Source organism: Propithecus coquereli, unplaced genomic scaffold (assembly GCF_000956105.1).
Source record: "Propithecus coquereli isolate 6110/MARCELLA unplaced genomic scaffold, Pcoq_1.0 Scaffold126, whole genome shotgun sequence".
Lineage (NCBI taxonomy): Eukaryota > Metazoa > Chordata > Mammalia > Primates > Indriidae > Propithecus > Propithecus coquereli.
In genome coordinates, this window is record NW_012136747.1 from 1,555,593 (window position 1) to 1,579,408 (window position 23,816).

Consider the following 23,816-nt stretch of genomic DNA (forward strand, 5'->3'; position numbering starts at 1 on the left):
CCTCCTCTTGCCACAGCAGTATACCCATGCCCAGGTGGCACAAGGGGCTCTCCACCTACCTGACTCGAATGACAGTACACTGCGGCCAGAGCCTGAGTATGCGTGCTGGTCGGAGTCGTGGGACCCTCCCCATTGCAGCAAGGAAGTCAGGGGGTTAAAGGAGAGGCACAGGAAGGTGAGGACACACAGCAGAATTCGAGAGCGGTCCACCATGCCCAGCGCTACGGGAGGAGAGTCCGGCTCATCTTTGACCTTCAAAATAGTGCCTCAAGGTTGGAATGAATACCATGTGGGTTTTTACAGCACTTTACATATACATCAGGAAACAGATTGTGAGATTTAAATTCACGACCATTTAGCAAGGTAGGAATAAAGCCAGGTGGCAAGTAAGAAGTTTACAATTCACAAACTGCTGCTCAAACATTAGAACATTCTCTTGCTGGCTGAGAAAAGTACATGTTCCAAAGAACAAAGGTAGAAGAGATATCCTTTTAAAATAGAGCTTTATCACAAAAGAGAACACATTGTTGCTGTATAATTCCAGAATAGGCGAAACAAATCTAAGGTGATAGGAAGCCGATGAATCAGTAATTGTCTGAGGCTGGAGAGGGGTGTCTGAACTACCTGCAAACCTGTACGAAGGCACTTTTTGGGGTGATGGAAATGTTCCATATCTTGATTATAGTGATGGTTACACAGCAGTGTACATTATGTTAAAACTCCTGGTACTGTACATTTAAAATAGGTGTATTTTACTGCATTTAAATTATACTTCACTAAAGTTGATTAAATACTGTACTTCGGTGTGGATCTCAAGGATTTTTCTTGATCTAAAATTGTAACATTGTCTCCACCCCCACCCCTACCCCCCATTTTATAGAAGGAGGAAGAGAGAGAGGGAAGAAGGCTGGAGTTGGATCCCCCATAATCCCCAATGTGTATATACCATATGACTCCTTTTCAATATTTTAAAACTATTTGAAAATTTTTTCTGATGACTCAGAAGCCTAGCTAATTCAACTGATATGTCAAATGGCCTGTTGTTACTAAACAATCATATTCATAAAATATCTCAAAAATAGAGCTTCCTTAGCAAAATTAAGTATATGATGCAATAAATGCTTAGTCGAAAACAAACACTAGAAGGAAACTTTGTGCTTTTGGAGTCAGAAACTGCCAATGTCACATACAGTATAGAACCCAGTGGTCTCCACAGGTTCCCAGGAAGATCATTAGGCTCAGAGCCTCTTTTAACCAATTCCATTACGCTACAATTGCCAGGGGCTTTCTTTAACAATTAAAGGTCCTTAGTTGAAATGTTATCTGTTAGACTGCAAATCGTAATCATTTTCCAAAAGAGGACCCAGAGGCAGCCTCATCCTAAATCAACAGATCAGCCTCAGGCCTCCCCGAGCGGTCTTACCAGGACCCTCACAGGCAGAGGGAAGTAATGAGGCACCCGCAGACAGCTGCTGCGTGTCCCAGTTCTGGATCTGGCGCCCATTCCTCTCCGACGGGGCCTTTTGGCGAGGACCAGTCAAACCTGAGGGACAGTTTCCCCCCTCCTCCCCCCAATCCCCCCAGAACCCCAGCCAGTTTTCTATTTCTTTACTCTCTAGGACCTGGCTAATTTCACAGAATTCCTATTCCTCTCCAGCCTAGGTCCTCTGAACACCTGGCCTGAGACCCTCTCTGTGGCCTTCCCCCTACTTTCTTAGGGGAAAAGGAGATTTCAGTGATCAGGGGATTCTGAAAGCTCGTACCTTTGCATCATCCAACAGAGGGCTTCCTGGCTCAGAGTCAATGGAGTACGGGGAGAAGCCAGCCTGGGACCCTGAGTCAGAGGCCGGGGGGGACATCAGAAGGACATTCTGATTAAAATCCTCGATCTTCAGGTCCACCTCATTGTCCACCAGACTGCCTAGGTCGATGCCTTTCAGGAGCTCTGCAAAGAAAACCCCACCTGGTAAAGACGATCTCCTTTTACAAAGCTTCACCTCGGCAAGGGCTAGGCTGGGCAAGGCCTCGTACTGTTGCCCAGCACATCGCAGTCTAAGGGCCCTTCTCTCAACGAGCACACTTACTGTTTTTCTGATTTGCCAGCTTCAGCACCATGTTCTCCTGGCGCAGTTTATGATTGACTTGCTGCAAGTATTTGATGTAGTCAATGGCCTTCCTCAGAACACCAGACTTGTGCATCTGGAAAGATGAGTGAAAACACAGTGAGACCAGTGCAGGCTGTATGGTGAAGACAGCAGATGCGGGGTTCAGATGCTGGCGCTCCCACTGATGCTGTGCGACCCCAGGACAAGTTACTCCATACCTCTGAACCTCACTCTCCTCCTCAACATGGGGATAAGGACTGTATGTGAACCACAGGCTTGCAGTGAAGAGTAAACAGGGTAATAAGTATAAAGAGCTCAGCACCGAGCCCAGCACATAGCTGACAATAAATAAACATTAGCTATTATTCCTACTTCTTTTTTTTTTATTTCAGCGTATTATGGGGGTATAAACGTTTAGGTTACATATATTGCCTTTGCCCCACAGAGTCAGAGCTTCAAGCATGTCCACCGCCTACCCTACTTCTGATAATAATCCTAAACAAACTTTAAGGAAAACAAGTGACAAAAAACCAGAGCACTATTGGACAGTTATCTTAAGTAAAGGCATATATTTTTACTTAAGATATATACCTTTCAGTTTCGTAACAAATAATGAAACTTTCTTTCAAAACAGGGCTAAAAGTGAATAGATAATAGGTAAAAAAAAAAAAAAAAAAAAAAAACAACAACAACAAAAACCAAAAAACTACTTGTCAGAAGATATATTTATTGAAATACCAGAAACATCTGGAAAATCAATTTCATCTATTTGCTGCTGGTTAAAGACCCAATCTTCATTTTTTTCCTCTTCCCTAAAAGGTAAAAATATTGCTAGCCACCCTAAACACAGCTAAAAACATGTGCCAGCAATGCCATCAGCTGACTTCAAGGCACACCACAGGCCTTATACCTGGCCACTGAGGAGTGGCAGGCATCTCTCTCTGCCTCTGAGCCTAGGGTCCCCCATCACTGCAGAGCACAGTGGAAGGAATCAAAGGTCCCAGTGGGCCACTGCCTTATCAAACCTCAGCAGTCCCCCTTATGTTGATTACTATTTTATAATCTTGACAAACACCAAGATACTTTATAAGAAAGCACCTCTAACTCATTCTTGTATTCACTCAGCTTGGGCTTGGGACTTACCTAAATTCTCCAGGCAAAGACAGGTAGAGGGGAGATGGCGGGGCATGAAATACCATTTTGCTTGGCACTCACCTTGGCATCTGTCCCCATGACCAGGTCTTTCAATTCAATAATTTTGTCATTGATGGAGGAACGATATCGTTTCTCAATGATATTGTGTGTTGTCCGCCTTTCTCCTTCTTTGGGGGGCTCGAGCTGCTTGACTCCCCCAGGTACCTGCTTAATGGGCACTTTCTCTTGCCCCATCATCACAGGCATTGTGGTCAGAATAGTCCCGTTGCTGCCCACCAGGGTCTAGAATAGGCACAAGGATGGAGAGGAATTATCCCTTCACTAATCCGCATAAAGCAACCTCACAACACAAACCCACTAGCCCCTGGCACGTGGCATCACCTGGCAATGCTTCATGAGGTCTGAGACTCTTCGTAGGTTAATTGAGTCAGGCTCCAAGAAGCCTCAGGAGTCACAGGACCTCAGTTACTACCTCCCTTTCAGAGTCACTGTCAATAAATTGCACTACAAAAGGATTAACAGGGCTAAATATGTTTTAACCTTTGATCTCGGTATGCCAGAAACAAGTCATCAGTTCTGCTTTGCTGTCAAACTGCTAACCACCTTCGAATTCATACACAGTGAGCCACACTTAGTTGGCACCAAGGAAAGCTTTCTCCTGGTATATGACAAATTTTTTCCCTCCCAAATGACAATTAAACAAATTACTGCATTTCTTTATACAATTTGGGCATCGAAAAGCTCAAGGGCAGAACTGACACTCTCAATCAGAGCCATTTGATTAAGTAAATAGGCCAACCACAGAGGTTTCCCCGTTTTATTCCTCATCTCTGCTTTTCCCTCTTTTTGTTTCTGTTTTTTCTAATTTTAGTTTTATTTCCTTCAATAAATGGCCTCCATATTTAAATGGCTGATAAATGAATACAAAGGTCATTAGTCATCAATAAATAATTCACACATAACAAAAACCACAAATCCTAAATTTACAGCTTGACAAATTTTATATATGTATACGATATGTGTAACCATTCAGACCGAGAGCACCGACTGCCACCTCTACCAGGCCAGGACGTGCCCCCATGTCATCACTGCTCTGCCTTCTTTCACCAGAGCTTAGTTTGGCCTCTTTTTAAATTTCAAATGAATGGGATCATTAGCACGAACTCTTTAGTTACAGGCTTCTTTTTCTCAATATACTATTTTTGAGGGTCAGCCATTTTGTTTCACGTATCAATAGTCCTTTTCTTGTTTCTGATTTGATTTTGAGACAGGGTCTCACTCTGTCTCCCAGGCTACAGAGGTGTAGTGGCGTCATCGTAGCTCACAGCAACCTCAAACTCCTGAGCTAAAGTGATCCTCCCGCCTTAGCCTCCCAAAGTGCTAGGATTACAGGTGTCAGCCACCATACTCAGCCAATAGCTTTTTTTTTTTTTTTTTTTTATTGCTGGGCATAATTTCATTGTATGAATTTATCACAATTTGTTTATCTATTCTCCAATGGATGGACATTTGGGTTGTTTCCATTTCTTGGCTTTTATCAATAAAGCCAGTGCTTCCAAATTTTAATCACCATTTACTTTATCAGACTCTCTCACCACTGGTTGCTCAAAGTGGCTGAGAACCTACAACTGAATGATGGGATGCCTTCCACGTCCCTTACCTTGGATCCCATCCCTGCCTGGTGGCCCCAGGGTCCTTCAGAAGCCAAACCTCCATTAACAGGACCTAAGAGGCGGATGGTCTATATCCATCCTATTGGCAAGGACCTGGGGCTCCTCTGTGGTTCTTTTCTACCTGCTTGTAGGCCCTCGTACTCCCAACTAACAACCACTGGTAGTATTTCTTCAAGGGAGAAAACTAAGAGGGGTGATATTTACAATGTGACTGACACATTCCATAGAGCTTCCGATACCTACTCAGCATATAGAGACTTTAACATCTCTGAAGCCTAATACCTCCAAGAATGAAGGTAGAGGGAGGAGGGTAGGGGAGAAAGCAGCTCTTACTGGTACTTGAAGAGCGGCCGTCTGGATAGGGGTGGTGAGGGCAGTGAGGGCTGGGTTCTGGACTGCAGCCATGACAGGGCTGCCATCTGCCTTCAGCGTGGTCAAAACAAGGGAATCTGTCTTGATGATCTGAGGCTGGACCAGAACCTGGAAGAACGAAGAAAAGGACAAGGAAGGTATCATTATTTTTCTATTTTGCATTTGTTTCTCACTGCATAGACTCTCCAAGAATGAATGAGAAAGTAAATAATTTTTATGAAATTGAGAACCAAAAAACATCAGGAAATCTCAGAAGATACTTCAAAAGCTGGCTCTTTTATACAGCCTGAATACTGGGTTCAGGGGAAGAGGGAAGGGCTAGTTAAGAAGGTTCCTGAGTTTTAAGGCTGAAAGGTTTCTAGGAGGGCAGTACTAGGGGCCCAGCAGGAGCAGAGCAGGGATGGGTGGGGTTGATGGAGGAGGGGAGAGAGGTCTGACTTTGACAGACTCAAGAGAGCCAGAAAAACGGCTGAGAAGCAAAAATAATAACTCTTAGATTTGTCTGAAAGATCAATTACTTTGTTAGTAAGAAAATATGGTCCACTATGATACATGACATAAAGACATTTTTCTGATTATAAAAATTATACATGTACCCTCTGAAAAGTAATACAATGTTCAGCATCCATAGCAAAATATACAGAAAACAGAAAACTACAAAGAAGAAAATCATCTGGGAGATACCAATCAGGTGCATTTATTTCCAGTTTTACACCCACTGCATGTGAATGAGTGACTACCCCAGGCTTTACTGAGTGCATGTGGGTGTCAGTGTCTATCTGCAGATGTGGGCTCAACCAGGTCTCCACATGCTGCTCACAGGTGCATGCTGGGGCCCTACAAGCTGCTTGCTCTGTGTCTACCCTCGCTGGTCCTTCTTAGTATGCAGACCACATCTTTAGCCAAGGACCAGTTGACAGCCCCAATTGGTACATCCTCGAATCCCTTCTAGCCACCTACCGGGACCTGCTGCACCTGGGGCGCGGCAACTGTCTGCACCGTGGCTGGGGCAAGGGTCTGCAGTGTGCCATTGGCCGTTTGTGTCAGCACCCGCTGGGCCTGTACCGTCTGTACCTGCTGCTGGATGGTGACCGGCTGTACCTGGGAGGATGTCACCAGGCTCTGGACTTGAGGCTGAAGGACTTGGTTAGAAGAAGAGAAAAAAGTCACATGGATGAAGAATGCATTCTGTCACTGCAGCTGCAGTAATAACCTGAGGATGGAGTATCTTATAATGATTCCAACTCCCCACCTGCTGCTGAAGAAGATGTGCACAGCCATTTACAAGCTGGTTTAGATAACAAGAACATCCCATAAGGGCTGCATCAATTTCTGAGAGAACGAGTACAAATTGTTTTATTATGCTGGGTGCTGGGGTGGAGGCAAGGGAAGCTAATGGGCAAACGACTGCATCCAGCAAGGGGGTTAACAGATGTGGAGAATCAACAACTCCCCGGGGCTTCATTTTCTCACGTCCTTCCTGGATGGAAAGTACTTTGGGATGACTGCCTCAGCTTTTCACCTTTACACCCACCCCACTCCCTCAAATCCTTGAACTCCCTTGAAGAACCGTCAGATTCTTTAAAATTCAGAGCAATACTAATACCACCCAGGGCTCCCTACAGAGTCCGAGGGAAATCTGATGAAAAGGCACTGGGATACAGCACATCACGGAAAGAACAAGCCACCTTCATTCATTCATTCACTCAACACATACTGAGGGTCCACTGTGAGGCCTGCTACTCGGAGATGCAGCACCTATGTTAAAAGTTATCTTCATCTCCATAGGTGTTTGCTGAATGAATGGTCCTCAGCCTGTGGGTGCTGAGATCTGACTACTGCCTAGGCAAGTTTCAAGCCTAATTTTATTCAAGCTTCCACCACTAGATACTAGGATGGCCCTGTGTCTACTATGCTTGTTGGATTTTTTGACCAAGTATCTTTGAAGCAGGCACAATAGATATTAAGGTATTTGAAGAAGCAGAAATGTGAAATATTCCTGCACCAGTTCTTTTTTTTTTTTTTTTGAGACAGAGTCTCACTCTTTTGGCTAGAGTGAGTGCCGTGGTGTCAGCCTAGCTCACAGCAACCTCAAACTCCTGGGCTCAAGCGATCCCTGCCTCAGCCTCCCGAGCAGCTGGGACTACAGGCATGTGCCACCATGCCCGGCTAATTTTTTCTATATATATATATTTAGCTGTCCAGATAATTTCTTTCTATTTTTATTTTCGCTCTTGCTGGTCTCGAACTCCTGACCTTGAGCGATCCACCCGCCTCGGCCTCCCAGAGTGCCAGGATTACAGGCATGAGCCACCACACCCGACCTCCTGCACCAGTTCTTACTGCCAGTTACCAGAAACTCATTCAGACAGGACCATATTGATATATCTGTCATTCCCAAAGACGACAGAAAGATTTAGTGTCTGCAAACTGGCCCATAAACTTTGGAACCAACCAATCACTACATATCTGCCTTCCGAATCACCTTGAAAGCTGGTAGCTGCATTCTGGTATATTAACGGCTGCTGGATGATCCTTGTCTGCGGAGCGGTGCTGAATGTCGGGGTGATCATTACTGTCTGTTGTTGCAGCTGAGCTTGAGGTTGAGGCTGGGGCTGGGGGCGGGGCTGAAGGATAGGAGTTGCCCTCGGTGGGGTGGGAACTGAGGTGGCAGGAACCTTGACCTGCAGGGCTGGAGCCTGGGGGGAAGCAGCTGAGGGAGAGAAGGAAGGTAGTGGGACCTGGCTGAATGACCGCTGCATCGAGGGGTCCACGGCTCCGCCGCTGCTGCCTCTGCCATTGCTGCTGCCACTGCTGCCACCACCACCACTGCCAGGAAAGGAGCTACACAGCTGCTCTGAAAACAAGTCAGGGAACTCTCCCACTTGATTACTGACAAACTGCAGCATCTCTGTGAACAAAAAAAAAAAGAAATTTTGTTGCCATCCAAAATATTAACTTTCAAACTTGCTTAAGAAACTGAGGCATGAAAACCCAATGGCTTTCCTAAATCCACAGCAGAAATGGGTCAGGAAACCCTTACCTCCTTCTTATGTGGGGATCACCTGGGCCAAACTGGCTGACAAGGCTCCGAAAAAAACAGGATAGGACTTCATGTGTTTGATGTCCTCTCCCTTCCTCATCCCCACCTCCAGGCCCTTTCTACCCATTTTCCTGATTGTTTTTATCAATCATAATAGGAACTACCTCTATCCAAGGTGGGTGTTGCTTTGTGCGGGGTATTGTGGGTCCTCTTTTACAGGTGGAGGCACTAAGGCAGCAGAGGCGTAGTCACTGTCCTAAGGCTTTGGAGTGCAACAAAGTGTGAGGCCAGCTCCAGTCTCAGCACTGCCAGACCCTAACTCTCTCTAACCCCTTTCCTCACCACAGGCAGGCTCTGGACCTCATCTCCGAGCTGAGCAAAGCCCTGGCACTGCTGTTGCCCTCAGAAACACTCAGGGATGACGAAGTCGATGACTCCTAAGGCATGAATCTTTAGGGGCAAAAAGGATGGGAAGATCACATATGAAGTCCAGAACAGAGAAATAACTTGATCAAGGTCACACAGCTTGTCAGGGCACAGCCAGGATGAGAACCAGTTCTCTGCCTCCCAGCTGTGTGTTCTTCTACTGCACCACAGTGCATGTGCCAGGAGGTCAAGGAACAGCAACCCAGCCCTGCCCTGGGCTCCATGCTTCACAGAGCCCACTCTGGCCTTCGTCTGGTTGTGTACTTCCCTCTGCGCAAGGAGTCCATGGGGCCAAGGGGATGTGTCCACCCGGAGACATCCCTTTCTAGATCATGTTCTAAGTACCTGGGACCCTTAAATTCTCAGTCTTTAGAAGCAAATCTGCTTCCAGGCCCTCTTCCTTGGTCCATCCTCCCAAAGGCTTACCAAAACCCAACTTAAACTACAACTAGCAACTCATCCCTCATGAGTCCTTCCTCTTCATATGGTTGGTCCCTATTAGGAGTCAGGGGTCTCAGCTTTGTCCCAGATATTTTCAGACATACAGTTCTTTATGTTGTCCACTTTCCTTCCCCCTTCCTCTCTCCATACATTCCCAAGAAGCTATTGCTTGTTCTTGAATTGTGGTCCCTCCTTTCCAAATCCTCGAGGCCATATGATGCTCTGATTTGGACACCAAAACAACAAAAACCATCACCACCACCACCACCAAAAAGGCACTATCTCCATCTAGCCCCCCAAAACCTTCATCAGCATGTCCTTCCCAGGTCTCTGATACTGTGTGTGTGCATGTGTGTGTGAGAGTGAGGGGTCTGGGGTATGAAGAGGTGGATGTCTGATAAGCAGAAAGCTGCTGGGGGTTTCTAGTGTGGCTTCCATACACGATAACTGGAGCTTAGCATTTCTATTTCGCCACCTCAAGTGTTCAGTTAGTCAAACCTGAAGGGCAAAACAGTACCTCACCTGACAAAATTCCCACATAGTGGTACTACTATTTACCAACACCTCGACACTCAGGTCCTCACTCAGCCATTGCATGTGGGAGGGAGAAAGGGGCAGACCGCCACAGATACTGCAACTTGCACCAACCAGTTCCAACTCCCTGTACATGGTTAAACTAAGAAATGTCCTCAAACTCAGCACAAGATTTAATGAAAACACAATTTAATGCTGACACATTCGAAGTACAAGATTATAAAACACTTTGAGAAAATGATTAAGAGAAAGCTAATAATTCGTTGAGCCTTTCAGAATTCCCATAACATCCCAACTCTTTGGGAAATTAACAGAGGCCTACTTTGTGAGCCAGAAGAATATCACTAATTGGCCGCCTGTTTTCATCCATGGAAAACTAAGGAGGACAGAAGGTCAGGGTGGCCTGGTAGATGGGCACAGGATTTGGTGCCAAGTGGGTCTGTGTGTGAGTCTTAGGAGGCCCACCTAACACACTGACTGATACAGTAGAAAAAAAATATTTTCTTTCGGGCCATGGTTTTTTATTAGGAAAACAGAGTAAAAACTTTGAAAACAAAACAATCCTTTCTAATTTAATGAAAAATTTGTTATTTTTTTATTGTTTTCTGTGTATGAGTTATATGCAACTTGAAAAACAGTTCTTGTGCCTCCCAAGATGAAGAGACGTGTGAGTTACATATGCTTCACGAGGCCCCCAAGCTCAAAACTGGTGTGAGTTAAATGCAATTCACATGGCAGTCAATGTGCTTATCAGCTGTGTGAGTGTGGGCAAGTTACTTCTGTCTATGCCTTGGTTTCCTCACTACAACAGGCTGCTTTGAGAATATACATTTGGTCTCTGCTCTGAAGATTACTAAGATAATTTATGCAAAGTGCTTGGTGAAGGGCAGACCCTTATGCAGGTCCCTCTTAGCGGTACTTCCAGAGCATCCACTACACAGGCACGTGGGTCAGCTGATCTCATCTCACCGAGTACTCTCAAAACCCTTTCGTGGGGAAGACATGGGCTGGTGTGGTGAAGTAAGCTGCAAAGGTCACAAAGCTTAGTTCACAAAGCAGGTTAAGAGTGTGTAGGCAGATGGAATGCGACTGCTTAAATTAAAAAAAAAACAAAAAACCTTTCAACCCCCACTCAAAAAGCTCCAGTGGAGTCATCTCCAGTCAGCCAGGCAGCCGGGTGCTGGGCTAAGTGGCACAGAGGGGCCATTAAGACAAGCATTTGCAGGAAGGAGTGACAGGAAGAGGCTCATGGAGCCCCAGCTCCAGCAGGGCACCGCGCGCAGGGCCTCCCTGGGCCCCCATCTGTTCCGCAGTGCCAGGGAAGAGGAAGCCTGCAGAAGCAGGGAGCAGTTATGCTCTGTAATTCTGCGCTACCCTCCACCCACCCCCACCGTGGGAGGGAGGCTTGGGAGAAGGCACAGGTTTTACCGAGCTTTGAAAATGAAGTTCTAGTTCCTGCTGCAGCCTGCAGAGCCCACGGCCAGAGACAGGCCTCCTAGGAGCTGGGCCCCGCACACTCAAGCTCATCTTGCTTCCCTGCTCCTATTTCAGCTGTTGCTTAAACTTAGGGCTAAATTGCTTAACAAAGCAGGTGGGGCCCCAAGAAACAACATCTGGGTTCTGGTCTCTAAAAGCAAGTAACCAAAATTAGAGGCTCCAGTTGTCATCCTTGCATTGCAAGCAGCCCTGTGCTTGGGATCATCCAAAGAGATCCCAAGTTGACATGCACTTTATGGAGCTTATGGCCAAGAGGTACCATAAATCACAGCCTGGCTCAGCCTCGTGGCATCTTCTTGAGAGCAAATTAACCTGAAATCTGGTTAGATTAATTCTGGTCTGGAATAAAGACTCTAAAGCTCCCAAATAGAGTTATAATTTCTCCCAAACTGCACAATCAATAATCCTTTAATAGATATTTGTTACCTAGCCCCATTAGGTGCCAGGAGAACTAGTTTAAAAAGGTCATTTATTCTTTTTTTTCTGAGACAGTCTTGCTCTGTTGCCTGAGCTAGAGTGCCATGGCATCATCCTAGCTCACAGCAACTTTAAAATCCTGGGCTCAAGCCATCCTCCTGCCTCAGCCTCCCGAGTAGCTGGGACTACAGGCACGCACCACCACGCCACATTAATTTTTTCTATTTTTAGTAGAGAGAGGGTCTCGCTCTTGCTCAGGCTGGTCTCAAACTCCTGACCTCAAGCCATCCTCCCACCTTGGCCTCCCAGAGTGCTAGAATTACAGGCCTGAGCCACCTCGCCCAGCCTGTTTATTCTTATATTTTGTATTTATTATTCACCTTGTGTTAGACAATCTTTTAAAATATTTTTTAAAAAATCATAAAATTAGGCTGCGCAAGGTAGCTCATACCTGTAATCCTAGCACCCTGGGAGGCCGAGGCCAGGAGGATCGCTTGAGGCCAGGAGTTTGGGACCAGACTGGGCCAGTGCAAGACCCTGTCTCTATAAAAAAAATTTAGAAAAATAGAAAAATTAGCTGGGCATGGTGGGCGTGCATCTGTAGTCCCAGCTACTCGGGAGGCTGAGGCAGGAGGATAGCTTGAGCCCAGGAGTTTGAGGTTGCAGTGAGCTATGATGACACCACTGCACTCTAGCTGGGGCAACAGACTGAGACCCTGTCTCAAAACAAAACAAAACAAAACAAAAACACAAAAGTAATATATTCACCATAGAAAAATTTAGAAAATAGGTAAATGAAAAGAACAAAAATAAAAATTATCCAGCAATTCCACTACAGAGACATCCATTATCAATGTTGTGATGTGTGTCCTTCCAGACTTCTTCCTATACAAGGCTTGCCTGCACACACAAGCACGCACATGTGTGCCAACGGTTTTATAAAGATGGCATCACACTGAACATGCTACTTTGCACCCTGTTCCCTTTGCTTAATTAAACATGAAAAGCACTCAGTGTCAACCATTCTGGACATAACATTATCCTTTTTAAGAGTCTCACAGTACTGTATTATATGACATTGTATTGTATTGGAGCATTAGAATTTGTTTAACCACTCAGTGATGATGGATAGTTGCTTCCAACTTTTCAGCATTATTAACAACTCTTACAAAAATCTTTTTCCACTTATCTATTTTCTTAGGATGAATTTCTAGAAGTTAAATGGCTGGGTCAAAGGACAGGTATATGTGCTTTGGAAGGATTTTAACAATCTATGCTCCCGCTAGCATTTCTCCACATCCATTTCTGTCAATCTGATAGTGGAAAAAACCGACATGGAATTGTTATGTCTTGCATGACTGAGTGCTAAATGAGGCTGAAAGTCTCTTTTTTAAATCCCAATTTTACTGCCCATTTGCATTTCTTCCTTTGTAAACTGCCTGCTCTTGACCTTTATTCATTTTTTCATTGGGCTATTTTGTCTCTTTACTGATTTGAAAAACTTTCAGATATTATGGTATTTGTTCTTTTTTACATGTTTGCAAATACTTCCCCTACTTTGTTATATCTCTTTTAATTTGTTCAGGAAAAAGAGAATGACATAGTGATCAAGAGTCACCATATCCTAGCCTTGTAACCTGGGGCAAGTTTTACCTTGCTAAGCTGAGGTTTTCTCATCTGTAAAATGTAGCTAACAATTATAGCTAACTCAGGTGCTGCTGAGGTAACTCACGTGACATCTATAGTATGGTGCCTAGCACTCAGTATTAGCTAGCACGTGTTATTCGTGGTGTGTTTTTTTTTTTTTTGACACCTTTGCTTTAATTCATTTCAAAAATGTGAATTTGTTCCAATGTGTGATATATCAGGAAACAACTGAGCATAACGTGAATTTTGCTTATGCATGAGAGAAATACTAAAAAATGCAGAAAACCATACTCAGCTGAAATGAGCCATACAGGAATGCACAAAATGTGTGCATGCACACACACATGCACCTCAAACGCCTCATCAGGTCACTGCATGTGTTAAGAACCACACCCATCCACACTGGTGTCCGAACTTTCCACTGGACCTCAGAGAGCCCTCCTTCCGCCACTTCGCAATAACTCCCAAGCTGTAACTCACTTTCACAAGCAAATTCCAGGTCTTTTTCTAGGCACAGAGACTTATTTATTGTGGTATTTATATATTTCTTAATCAATTATTTGTAAAACTGAGTGACTGTTTTATTAGGTTCTAATATTTTTTTTAAAGAATAAGCCCCACCCCCCCCTTTTTGGGTCACCTATTAAGTTTTTTTTTTGTTTTGGGACAGAGTCTCACTCTGTTGCCCTGTGTAGAGGGCCATGGTGTCAGCCTAGCTCACAGCAACCTCAGACTCCTGGGCTCAAGCAATCCTTGTGCCTCAGCCTCTGGAGTGGCTAGGACTACAGGCGCATACCACCATGCCCGGCTAATTTTTCGATTTTTGGTAGAGATGGGGTTTCGCTCTTGTTCAGGCTGGTCTCGAACTCCTGAGCTCAAGCAATCCTCCCGCCTAGGCCTCCAGGAGTGCCAGGATTACAGGCGTGAGCCACTGCACCTGGTCTACCTATGAAGTTTTTGATTGTTGTGACCCTTAACCCCCACTTCCCCATAAACCCTGTGTTTCTTTACTGCATGATTTTGCATAGTACAGTGATTTTTAGGAACATACATGCTGCATTACAACAGAACTGACCACACACAAATTTTAATATTGTATAGTGAATTTACACGGTTTCTGTGTTACACTTAAAAAACCCCTCACCCCAAGATTATAGGGATAGTCTCCTAAACTTTCTTTCTATTGCCCGCCCCCCCTTTTTGAGACAGGGTCTCGCTCTGTCTCCCAGGCTAGAGTGCAGTGGCATTATCACAGCTCACTGCAACCTCAAACTCCTGGGCTCAAGCAATCCTCCTGCCTCAGCCTCCCGAGCAGCTGGGACTACAGGCACGTGCCACCACACCTGGCTAATTTTTCTATGTTTTTCTGTAGAGACGGGGTTTCACTCTTGCTCAGGCTGGTCTCCAACTCCTGGCCTCAAGCTATCCTTCCGCCTTGGCCTCCCAAAGTGCTGGGATTACAGGTGTGAGCCACCAACCACTCCATACCTGCTTTTTGTTTATTTTATCTTTCAAATTAGAGCTGTCCAACAAGCACAAGAAATAGAGAAGTAAACATGGTATGTGATACGTGTAGGCCGCTGTGAATGAAATGAACCACAACCAGTGAAAGAGAGGGAGGTAAACGCAAAATCTATTAATACTTCCCAACGAGTACTCTGCTTGAGCATATAAGAACTCTTGCACAATGATGAGCCTATCTCCCCATCTATGAGTGATGTTTTTCCTAACAATTTTAAAAAAATCAAATGTAGACTAGTATAGCTCAGGGTCAGCTGTGAGATAACTTCTCATTTCTCCACCATTCGCCTATTTGTGACGACCACTGCTTTCTCCAGCACCTACAGTATCAGTTACCCCCACTCCAGTCACCCAGAGGGGCAGCTGAGGAACTGGGCTTTGTCAACCACAGCCTTCAACCTGGAAGCCCTGAAATGTAAGCAATAACATAAGAAACAATGGGACAGTTTTAACAGGTAAATTGTCACCTAAAATTGCTCCTCTCAAAACACCAGGGGGCACATCAGAGCACAGGGACAGCATCATGTACTTCAAGGGGATTCTGGGTTACCTTCCTGGGAAAAGGGAGTCTGGAGGAGGTGCTGAATGACACAGGATGGCAAACTGGTGACTCAGGCATCCCATATTTTAAGTAACGGGTGAGCGAACTCTTTTTCCTGACAAAGAAACCACAAAGGGAAATTGGGTGGTGAGGTAGATCTTGTGTTTTGTAACATACACAAATGTGTCATATATTCCTTCGCATATACCACATATTACACAATAAAATAAAACAATTAGGTATCAGGAGAAAAAGAAATAAAAAACGGAACCTAAAGGAATTCTCAACTGGTCTTCTGGTCTGCTCTCTGGGGCTCTCTCTCCCCCAACTCCCATGGCGGCCCCAGTGGGACCCAACTCTGCAGAAAAAAGAGAAGTAGGCCAGGCACGGTGGCTCACACCTGTAATCCTAGCACTCTGGGAGGCCGAGGCGGGCGGATTGTTTGAGCTCAGGAGTTCGAGACCAGCCTGAGCAAGAGCAAGACCCCGTCTCTACTAAAAATATAGAAAGAAATTATCTGTACAACTAAAAATATATACAGAAAAAATAAGTCGGGCATGGTGGCACATGCCTGTAGTCCCAGCTACGCGGGAGGCTGAGGCAGGAGGATCGCTTGAGCCCAGGAGTCTGAGGTTGCTGTGAGCTAGGCTGACACCACGGCACTCACTCTAGCCAGGGCAACAGAGGGAGACACTGTCTCAAAAAAAAAGAAAAAAGAGAAGTGGATGAAGAGAATAAAGAGAATTCCAGGCTTCTCCGGCTCACCGCAGCAGTTGACCTGAGCCAGCTCTCATAGCTTCAACCAGAAGAGTGACCTGCAGCACCACCTTCAACTGCTCCTTCTTCTTCCCTCTGCCATTCGTTCACTCTGAATTCCTGTCAGGTCTCCACCCACACATCACAGATTTATCCTTCACTCCCCTACCATACCCTGCCTTGATTTCAACCATAGCCTCCTACCCAGTGACAATCATCATCTTCAAGTAGCTTGTTGGTTTTTAAATCACATCAAATTTCTTAAATACAAGCTTCAAAGCTTCCTATATTGTTCCCTTCTACTCCAAAGGTTTCACCTCTCACCCACCTTAGTTTATCATCCACCCTGGAAAAATACTTCCTTTTCTGCACATGCCTTTGGGGGTGGGGTGGGGCAATCTCTTTGCATGAGTCTGCCAGGTCTGACTTTCCTACTAATGACAACCCTCTTCCTTTTTTCAAACTCTGAATGTCATAATTCTACTTCAAAACTACTTACAATTACTTTTACCAAGGACTCTTTTCCACCTCATATCCAGCCATCTTTTAGCTCTTGAACCCAATTATATTTTGTTAAGAAAAATTATCTAAAACTTGAAAATAAGTTAAAAAACAAAAAAAGTTCTACGCCCCCTTTAAAATTAATACTAGAGCACTGCCTAACCTGCCTGCCTAAAGGTCATCTGATGCTCTATGCAAAAATAACCTTGTTTGACTTTTAGTACTGATTAGGGCTCCCATTCTATAAAGTTACATGTTAACTTGCAGAAAATCGGTAAGACTTCCGTCTGGTAGAAAAGATAAGATTTTGTTTTCATTGTACTACAGGGCATTAACCAGTTTTGCATGTAAGTTGCAATCTTATTCCTGCATTCTTTTTTCTGCTATGTAAATATCAGTTTCTTGCATTCTCCTTTGATCCAGCTTTGTTATCCTGTTAGTTTCCTCATTAATAATGTTAATAAATTTTTGATATGTGCTCATGACATACTAATGTAAGAGTACGTTTTTTAACTTTTTAAAAGTTTTACTTTGCCACATTACATACAGTAAGTTATATTTTTAAAATGCTTATGCTGGGTGCAGTGGTGCACACCTATAGTCCCAGCTACTAAGGGGCCTGAGGTGGCAGGTTTGCCTGAGTCCAGGAACTCGAGGTCAGCCTGGGCAACATAGCAAGAGCCCATCTCTAAATAAATAAAATGCTTTTCTTATGTTTTGTGCTCTACAAGTGCATGGACAAAATCTTCTACTCCCCTGTACCTCTCCAAACACCAAGCACCCTGGTGCTAAAAAACAAAAACTTTGTACCCACTCACTGAAATGCTCTCAACAGCAACTTTCATGTAACCTATAAAAATGGTGATCATTTTTTCTGAACCTGAAACTGGAAGGAGCATATCACCTCAAAATAGAACAAGATATTTAAAAAATTTAGACTGTCCTGGAAAATCTGGACCAATTGATGTAATTTCTACAAAGCTTTCACTTTTGGGGGAAGTAAGTAGGTAAATATGAAGGAATTTCAATATGTTGAGCACCCACTGTGTACCAGGCCACAGAGATGATAAATCAGTTCTCGGCATCAAGGAGTTAGTGAAAGTATCATAATGTGGTCTGTGGAGTCTGTAACAGCAGACATGTACATCTACAAGACACCAAAGAGGACACAGAAAACACGATAAAATCACAGACTCCAGCAGGTCGAACAGCTCCCTGAAGGAGCTGGATTGAAGGCTGATCTGGATGCAGAGTGTATTCTAGGCCAGGGAACCTCACGAGCCCAGGCAGGGAGGGACAGAGCTTCACAGTGGGCTGTTGAAGAGAATGGGTGACAGGCAGGCTGGGCAGGTCATTAGGGGCCTAAGCACAAAGGGTCCTGCAACTCCTGGTAGTAAACTTGGCCTTTTCCTTAAGAAAAATGAAGGAAAATCCACAGCAAGTTGTCCAATAATGCTCTAGAAAGGAGAGTCCCTCCAGCCTAGTAGTTGCTCATTCTGATTTGTAGGAGGAGGCTGATGCCCTGCCCAGAGCCCCATAATATCATGAACTAATTATGAATCATTCCAGGCCAGGCGCAGTGGCTCATACCTGTAATCACAGCACGTTGGGAGGCCAAGGCAGGAGGAGTTTGAGACTAGCCTGGACAACACAGACCTTGTCGCTACAAAAAACAGAAAAATTAGCCAGGCATGGTGGTGTGTGCCTGGGACTATACAAAGAAAGGATTTCAGCTGAAAGTTAAGAAAGGAGGGAAAAAAGAAAGAAAGGGTGACAAGGAATCATATTTAGGGAAATTAGCAGGATGTCCAGAAGCTAAACTGAGACTTGTTTTGCAAGGCCAAACTGAATGGATATATCATCTTTATATTCAAAGGGAGGATGGGAGCAATGGCTCATGCCTGTAATCCTAGCACTTTGGGAGGCCAAGGTGGGAGGACTGTTTGTGCCAGGAGTTCGAGATCAGCTTGAGCAACAGAGCAAGATCTGGTTTCTACAAAAAATATGACTTGAGCCTGGGTAATAGGGCAAGACCCTGTGTCTGTCTGTCTCTCTCTGTCTTTGAATTTATATTTATATATAAATATATATATATATTGGCTGTGAATCCAGTAATGTAATTAATTGCTGTGCTGTCTTTGTAAAATTAATTTCCTTGAGACTCAGTTTCCTTACTTGTAAATATGAGAATAATCTAAACTCTGATGGATATATATTAATATAATATATAGGAATATGTCAAGCATATAATAAAATGTATTTGATTCTTTCAGGTTTTTTTTTCCTTATTTTTCTCCCTCCTGCATTGGGTCTCCATAGTATTTTTAAAAAATTTTTGTAGAAACAGAGTCTCACTGTATTGCCCAGGCTGGTCTCCAACTCCTAGCCTCAAGCAATTCTCCTGCCTCAGCCTCCCCTGTAGCTGGGACTATGCCTGGCTCCCCTCCCCAAGCTTTTTTTTTTTTTAAAATAAATTTAAAAAAGGAAATATCTCCAGGTTAGATTTCAATAAACTTTTGAATAAAAGCCAATGGTCATCCAAGAAAACAAAGAAGACCAGTTTCAAAAAAAAAAAAGCCAACGGTCATGCTATTGACATTTAAAAGCAAAATGAACTCAGTCACAAAGCTAATAAACTTATTTTCTGATTAGAAATCATTTTCATATTTTATTTAAATGTACAGGTGATTATAACTGAAATTAAATTTATTCATATTGATTCAATGCGGACAACATAACAATAGCAACCACTGACATCTACTTAGTACTTTGCATCAACCCTGATACCAGTATTATTCTATTTTACAAGTGAGGAAACTGAGGTTCAAAGAAATTAGATAATTCGTCCAAACTCCCCACATAAACTACAAAATGGCTGCGCTGAGATTTGAATTTAGATCTGTATTTAGGTTTGTCTGCGTCTCTCTCCTCTACCCATACTTCCCCCATCCCAAAACAGACATTTCTTAGATTTTACATTTTTAATCATCACAACTTGGGAGAAAGCTGTAAGACAGACCTGGAGTAACCATAAAGGAGAATTTGGGGGTGTGTGTAGAGGGGCATTTAGGAAATCCATCTCATTGCTTTCAGTATTAATTTCAATGCTAAAGAAGAAGATCAATTTAAGGGTAAGCCTGTATGTTAACTGACTCACCAAGAGGAATGAGGAAGAGATACTTTTGCCTTGCTGTATTTTCCAAGTATACCTTCTCACCCAAATTATTAAATTATTCACCAAATGAGACCTTCTGGCTGGACAAGATGCTCTTTTCTAGCAGTTTTTCTTTAAATAAAGAACAAAGCAATAAAAGACACATTCCTTAAGACATGCATTTAACAAACATTAACTGAAATCCTATTATGTACCAGATACAAAAAAAATGCCTTCAAGAGGCACATATTCTGGTGGAGAAACCCTGTGTAAACATCTGCCAGGACTGGGTGCAAAGTGTTAGCATAAAAAGAGGTGGGTGGTGCAAGAGGAATCTGTTGGAATGTTGCTTAAAAAGCTGCTGTTGGGGCCGGGCGCAGTGGCTCACGCCTGTAATCCTAGCACTCTGGGAGGCCAAGGTGGGCAGACTGTTTGAGCTCAGGAGTTCGAGACCAGCCTGAGCAAGAGCTGACCCCGTCTCTGCTAAAATAGAAAGAAATTATCTGGACAACTAAAAATATATAGAAAAAATTAGCCGGCACGTGGTGCATGCCTGTAGTCCCAGCTACTTGGGTGGCTGAGGCAGGAGGATCGCTTGAGCCCAGGAGTGTGAGGTTGCTGTGAGCTAGGCTGACGCCACGGCACTCACTCTAGCCAGGGCAACAGAGTGAGACTCTGGTCTCAAAAAAAAAAAAAAAAAAGCTGTTGTTGGCCAGTATGGTGGCTCATGCTGGTAAGCCCAACGCTTCGGGAGGCCAAGGTAGGATTGCTTAAGGCCAGGTAGTTGAGACTAGCCTGGGCAACATAGCGAAACCCAGTCTTTACACACACACTCAAAAGCTGTTGGTGTTTTTTTAACTGCTATTCGCCTCATGTCTGTGTATATTTACATACAAAGTTTAAATGTGATTTCTTAAACTGGAAAACAACTTCATCAGCATTGTCGCTCCACTGTTTTTTCTTCTAACACCTTGCTAGGCACTTTTACACATACTGTGTTATATAATCCTCAAAATCACCACCCCTGAAGGTAGCTGTTTCAAGCACTTAGGATATAAGGAACTTAGGATAATGCCTGGAACATAAGTGCTTGAAAAGTGGTACTGGGGGTAGCTGTTACAAAACAAGTCCAAGTCCAAAGGGGGGATGACTTGCACACGATCTCAGGCAGGTAGGTGAGTGAGGGGCAGAGTTAGGTGCCTTTCTCCCTCCTCCAAGTCCTGTGCTCTTTGCACAAGCACCCTGCTCCAAGAGTCACCCCAAACCACCACAGTGAGGCGCTTCCTCTGAGGAGTTCCTCACTGGGGCTGCCCCACCTCAAGTTAGGCTCTAAAATGCTGCAGTCAACAACCCAGTTCCCACCCACGCGAGGCCCTGCCCAGCCACGGGCTCCAATTCTTACTTAATGTTAAATTAGAGGCAGTAGATTCTTTTTTTTTTTTTGAGACAGAGTCTCACCGTCTCGCCTCGGCCTCCCAAAGTGCTAGGATTACAGGCGTGAGCCACCGTGCCTGGCCGAGGCAGTAGATTCTTGATACCCACATTTGAAAAGCTGTCCATCTTATTCCATTTATTATTTTGAAATACGTGCTCTTAGAAAGAGGTCAAGAGTAGACTCTGAGAACAACAATCAAGAAGAAAAAGCCCACGCCAATTAGTAGTAATGGTAATAATAAACAGCATAGGAATTGTTAACATTTACTGAGCTCTTACTACATCAGCAATTACATTAAACACTTTACATAGATTTCTTCATTTAATCTCCACAAAACTTTGAGGTAGATGCCATTATCATCTCTTACAAATAAGGCAAATGAGGTCCAGAGAGGCTAAGTCACTTGTCTAATGTCACACAGTCAGCAGGTGGTAGACCTGGGATTTAAAGCCAAGCTCCTAGCCACCACAGAACGTGCATGCTTTGGTTCTATTATCGTATGGATATCACCAAACAGAGCCTGGCAGTGGGCAGGTGTTCTGTAAGTGCTTCATTCACGAATGAATAGAGTGAATGAGCTTGGGGCCAAGCTCACGAAGGGAAGGATGTGTCATCCCAGGTCTTTCTTGTATTTCCCAACTCTCTGTCTGCTCCCATCCTGGCATCACACTGTTCTCTCTTTCACTCTCTTAAAACAGGACACTGAAAGTTGAGCAAGATTCAGAGAGTGAGACTCCAAGGAACCAATCCTGCATGATCCTGTTCTGCAAGACAAGGTCCTGGCATGTCACAATGACAGGTCACCCACTGTCAACACAGTCAGGCACAAGCCACTCCACCTGACTGTCTTCCTGGAGGCAGAGTCTACAAAGCAGGGACCTCAACCTTTTTCAGTCCTTAAACCATTCAGGCAAAAATGAAAGACCTCAACAACCCATCATCCTACCCTTCCATTCATTACCATACCCCCAAATCTAAGGCTAAGGAGAAAAATAATATTTACAAAGCAGGCTATTAAATCAGGCTACAAACATCCATTCAACACTGCGTATGCTGTGTACCATGTGCTGGGAGCTGGAGGATCCTAAGTGCCTCGCTTCCAACCAGCATGGCGCAAGGACTAAAAAGTATTGGTTTTCTTCCCACCTCTCCATCTCACAGAGAAGACACAGAAACTCAACCAACTCCATAAACTGTGACAAGGGTGAGAACAGACAAGTGCCTCACAAAGAAAGTGCTATCAGAGAGTAGAGAAACGGCTGATCCCGGCAGGCAGTGAAAGCTGAGCTTAAAGGATGAAATGTTTCATAAGGTAGAGAGAAGGAAGGGTATTCCAGACAAAGGAAACAGTTCAGCAAAACCACAGCATCAGAAGATGTCCTGCAAGCTGCTGCAGTAGGGAGAGCATGCAGTAAAGTAGAGAGATGGAGCTGCCTATAGTTAAACTGTGAAAAGCCTTAATGCCACCATAGACATTTCAGAGGTGAGGAGAGGCAGAGAAAACCTAGTGGACATTTGCCACTCTTGTTCCATTAGTCCATCATCAGACTCGACCCTCCCATTAGCATCCTGATCTTCCTTTGGAGAATCCCCGGTGCGCAGTCTTGGAGGGAGGTAAGGCTTCCTGCCAGTTGGCTCTGATTAACCCACACTCCCATCACGAGTGTGACTCTTGAGAAAATGACCCAGGAAAACAGAAACAATATATAGATCACCAAGGTGGTGGGATCCTAACAAGGAGCCACCCTTGTCTCTGGCCCATTTTCCAAATCTGGCCCTCCAGCTTTTCTGGTCAGTTCATGCACCACCCTTCTAGTAAACTCCTTTTCTGTTCAAGCCTGTCAGAAGCAGTTTCTGTGGCTTATCACCAAGAATCCTGACTGATAAAGAACACACTGAAGCAAGGAGGCACCTGATCAAAACTGTGTTGGAGGAAGATAACACAGTTATCAACAGTGCAAAAAACCCAAACACCCAAGCACCAGCACTGGTCAAGCCCTTCAAAATGGCTGTTCACTTGGCCTGGACACGGTTCCTCTCTCCTTCCACCCCTGCATCCTTTAGACTTCAGTTTATAAGGTACCTCCCTGAGAAGTCCTCTCTGATCCTGCCCCCTCCACTAATTAGGTGCCCTGTTGGATGACATCCTAGACCTTCTAGATTCAGATCTTTGGGGGCATACCCTGGGAGTTCACAGACACATTCAAGTTTAAGAGCCTCTTACTGTACTCTGGCCACATGGATTCACTTGTTCCCAGAACATGCCAAACTATTCCCAACACTGGCCCAATTCTATTAAATATTTAAATGAACACCCTGCCCCATCCTTTACCTTCTAAGACCCTATTCACTCCCTCTTCACAACTCAGACCAAATGCCAAAGTGCCCGTGAAGATTTTCCTAATTCTCTTCCTTACTGCTCCAAGAATCTGGAGTTGTTCCTGTTACGGCCTCTGCTGCACTTTTCCTTGTATAATGGCTGGATGTTTAAATGTGAGCTCCCTGAAAGTAGGGGCCATTTCATTCATCTCTAAAACCCTCTAGCACTGTGCCATGAATATACTGGATTCTCACTCGTGCCGAGATGGATCGAAGCAA

General features: G+C 44.4%; 1 protein-coding gene across 1 annotated transcript in view; it reads right to left on the reverse strand.

Moving 5' to 3' along the window:
* SREBF2 (sterol regulatory element binding transcription factor 2) overlaps positions 1 to 23,816 on the reverse strand; it is a 59,995-nt gene that overhangs the window by 23,948 nt on the left and 12,231 nt on the right. Inside the window, exons 2-8 of the mRNA XM_012638122.1 lie at positions 7,791 to 8,216; positions 6,266 to 6,447; positions 5,267 to 5,413; positions 3,321 to 3,542; positions 2,085 to 2,199; positions 1,764 to 1,945; positions 60 to 252 (exon numbers count right to left, since the gene is read on the reverse strand). Coding sequence (XP_012493576.1) covers positions 60 to 252; positions 1,764 to 1,945; positions 2,085 to 2,199; positions 3,321 to 3,542; positions 5,267 to 5,413; positions 6,266 to 6,447; positions 7,791 to 8,216 — 1,467 coding nt within the window. The remainder of the gene's footprint in view (positions 1 to 59; positions 253 to 1,763; positions 1,946 to 2,084; positions 2,200 to 3,320; positions 3,543 to 5,266; positions 5,414 to 6,265; positions 6,448 to 7,790; positions 8,217 to 23,816) is intronic.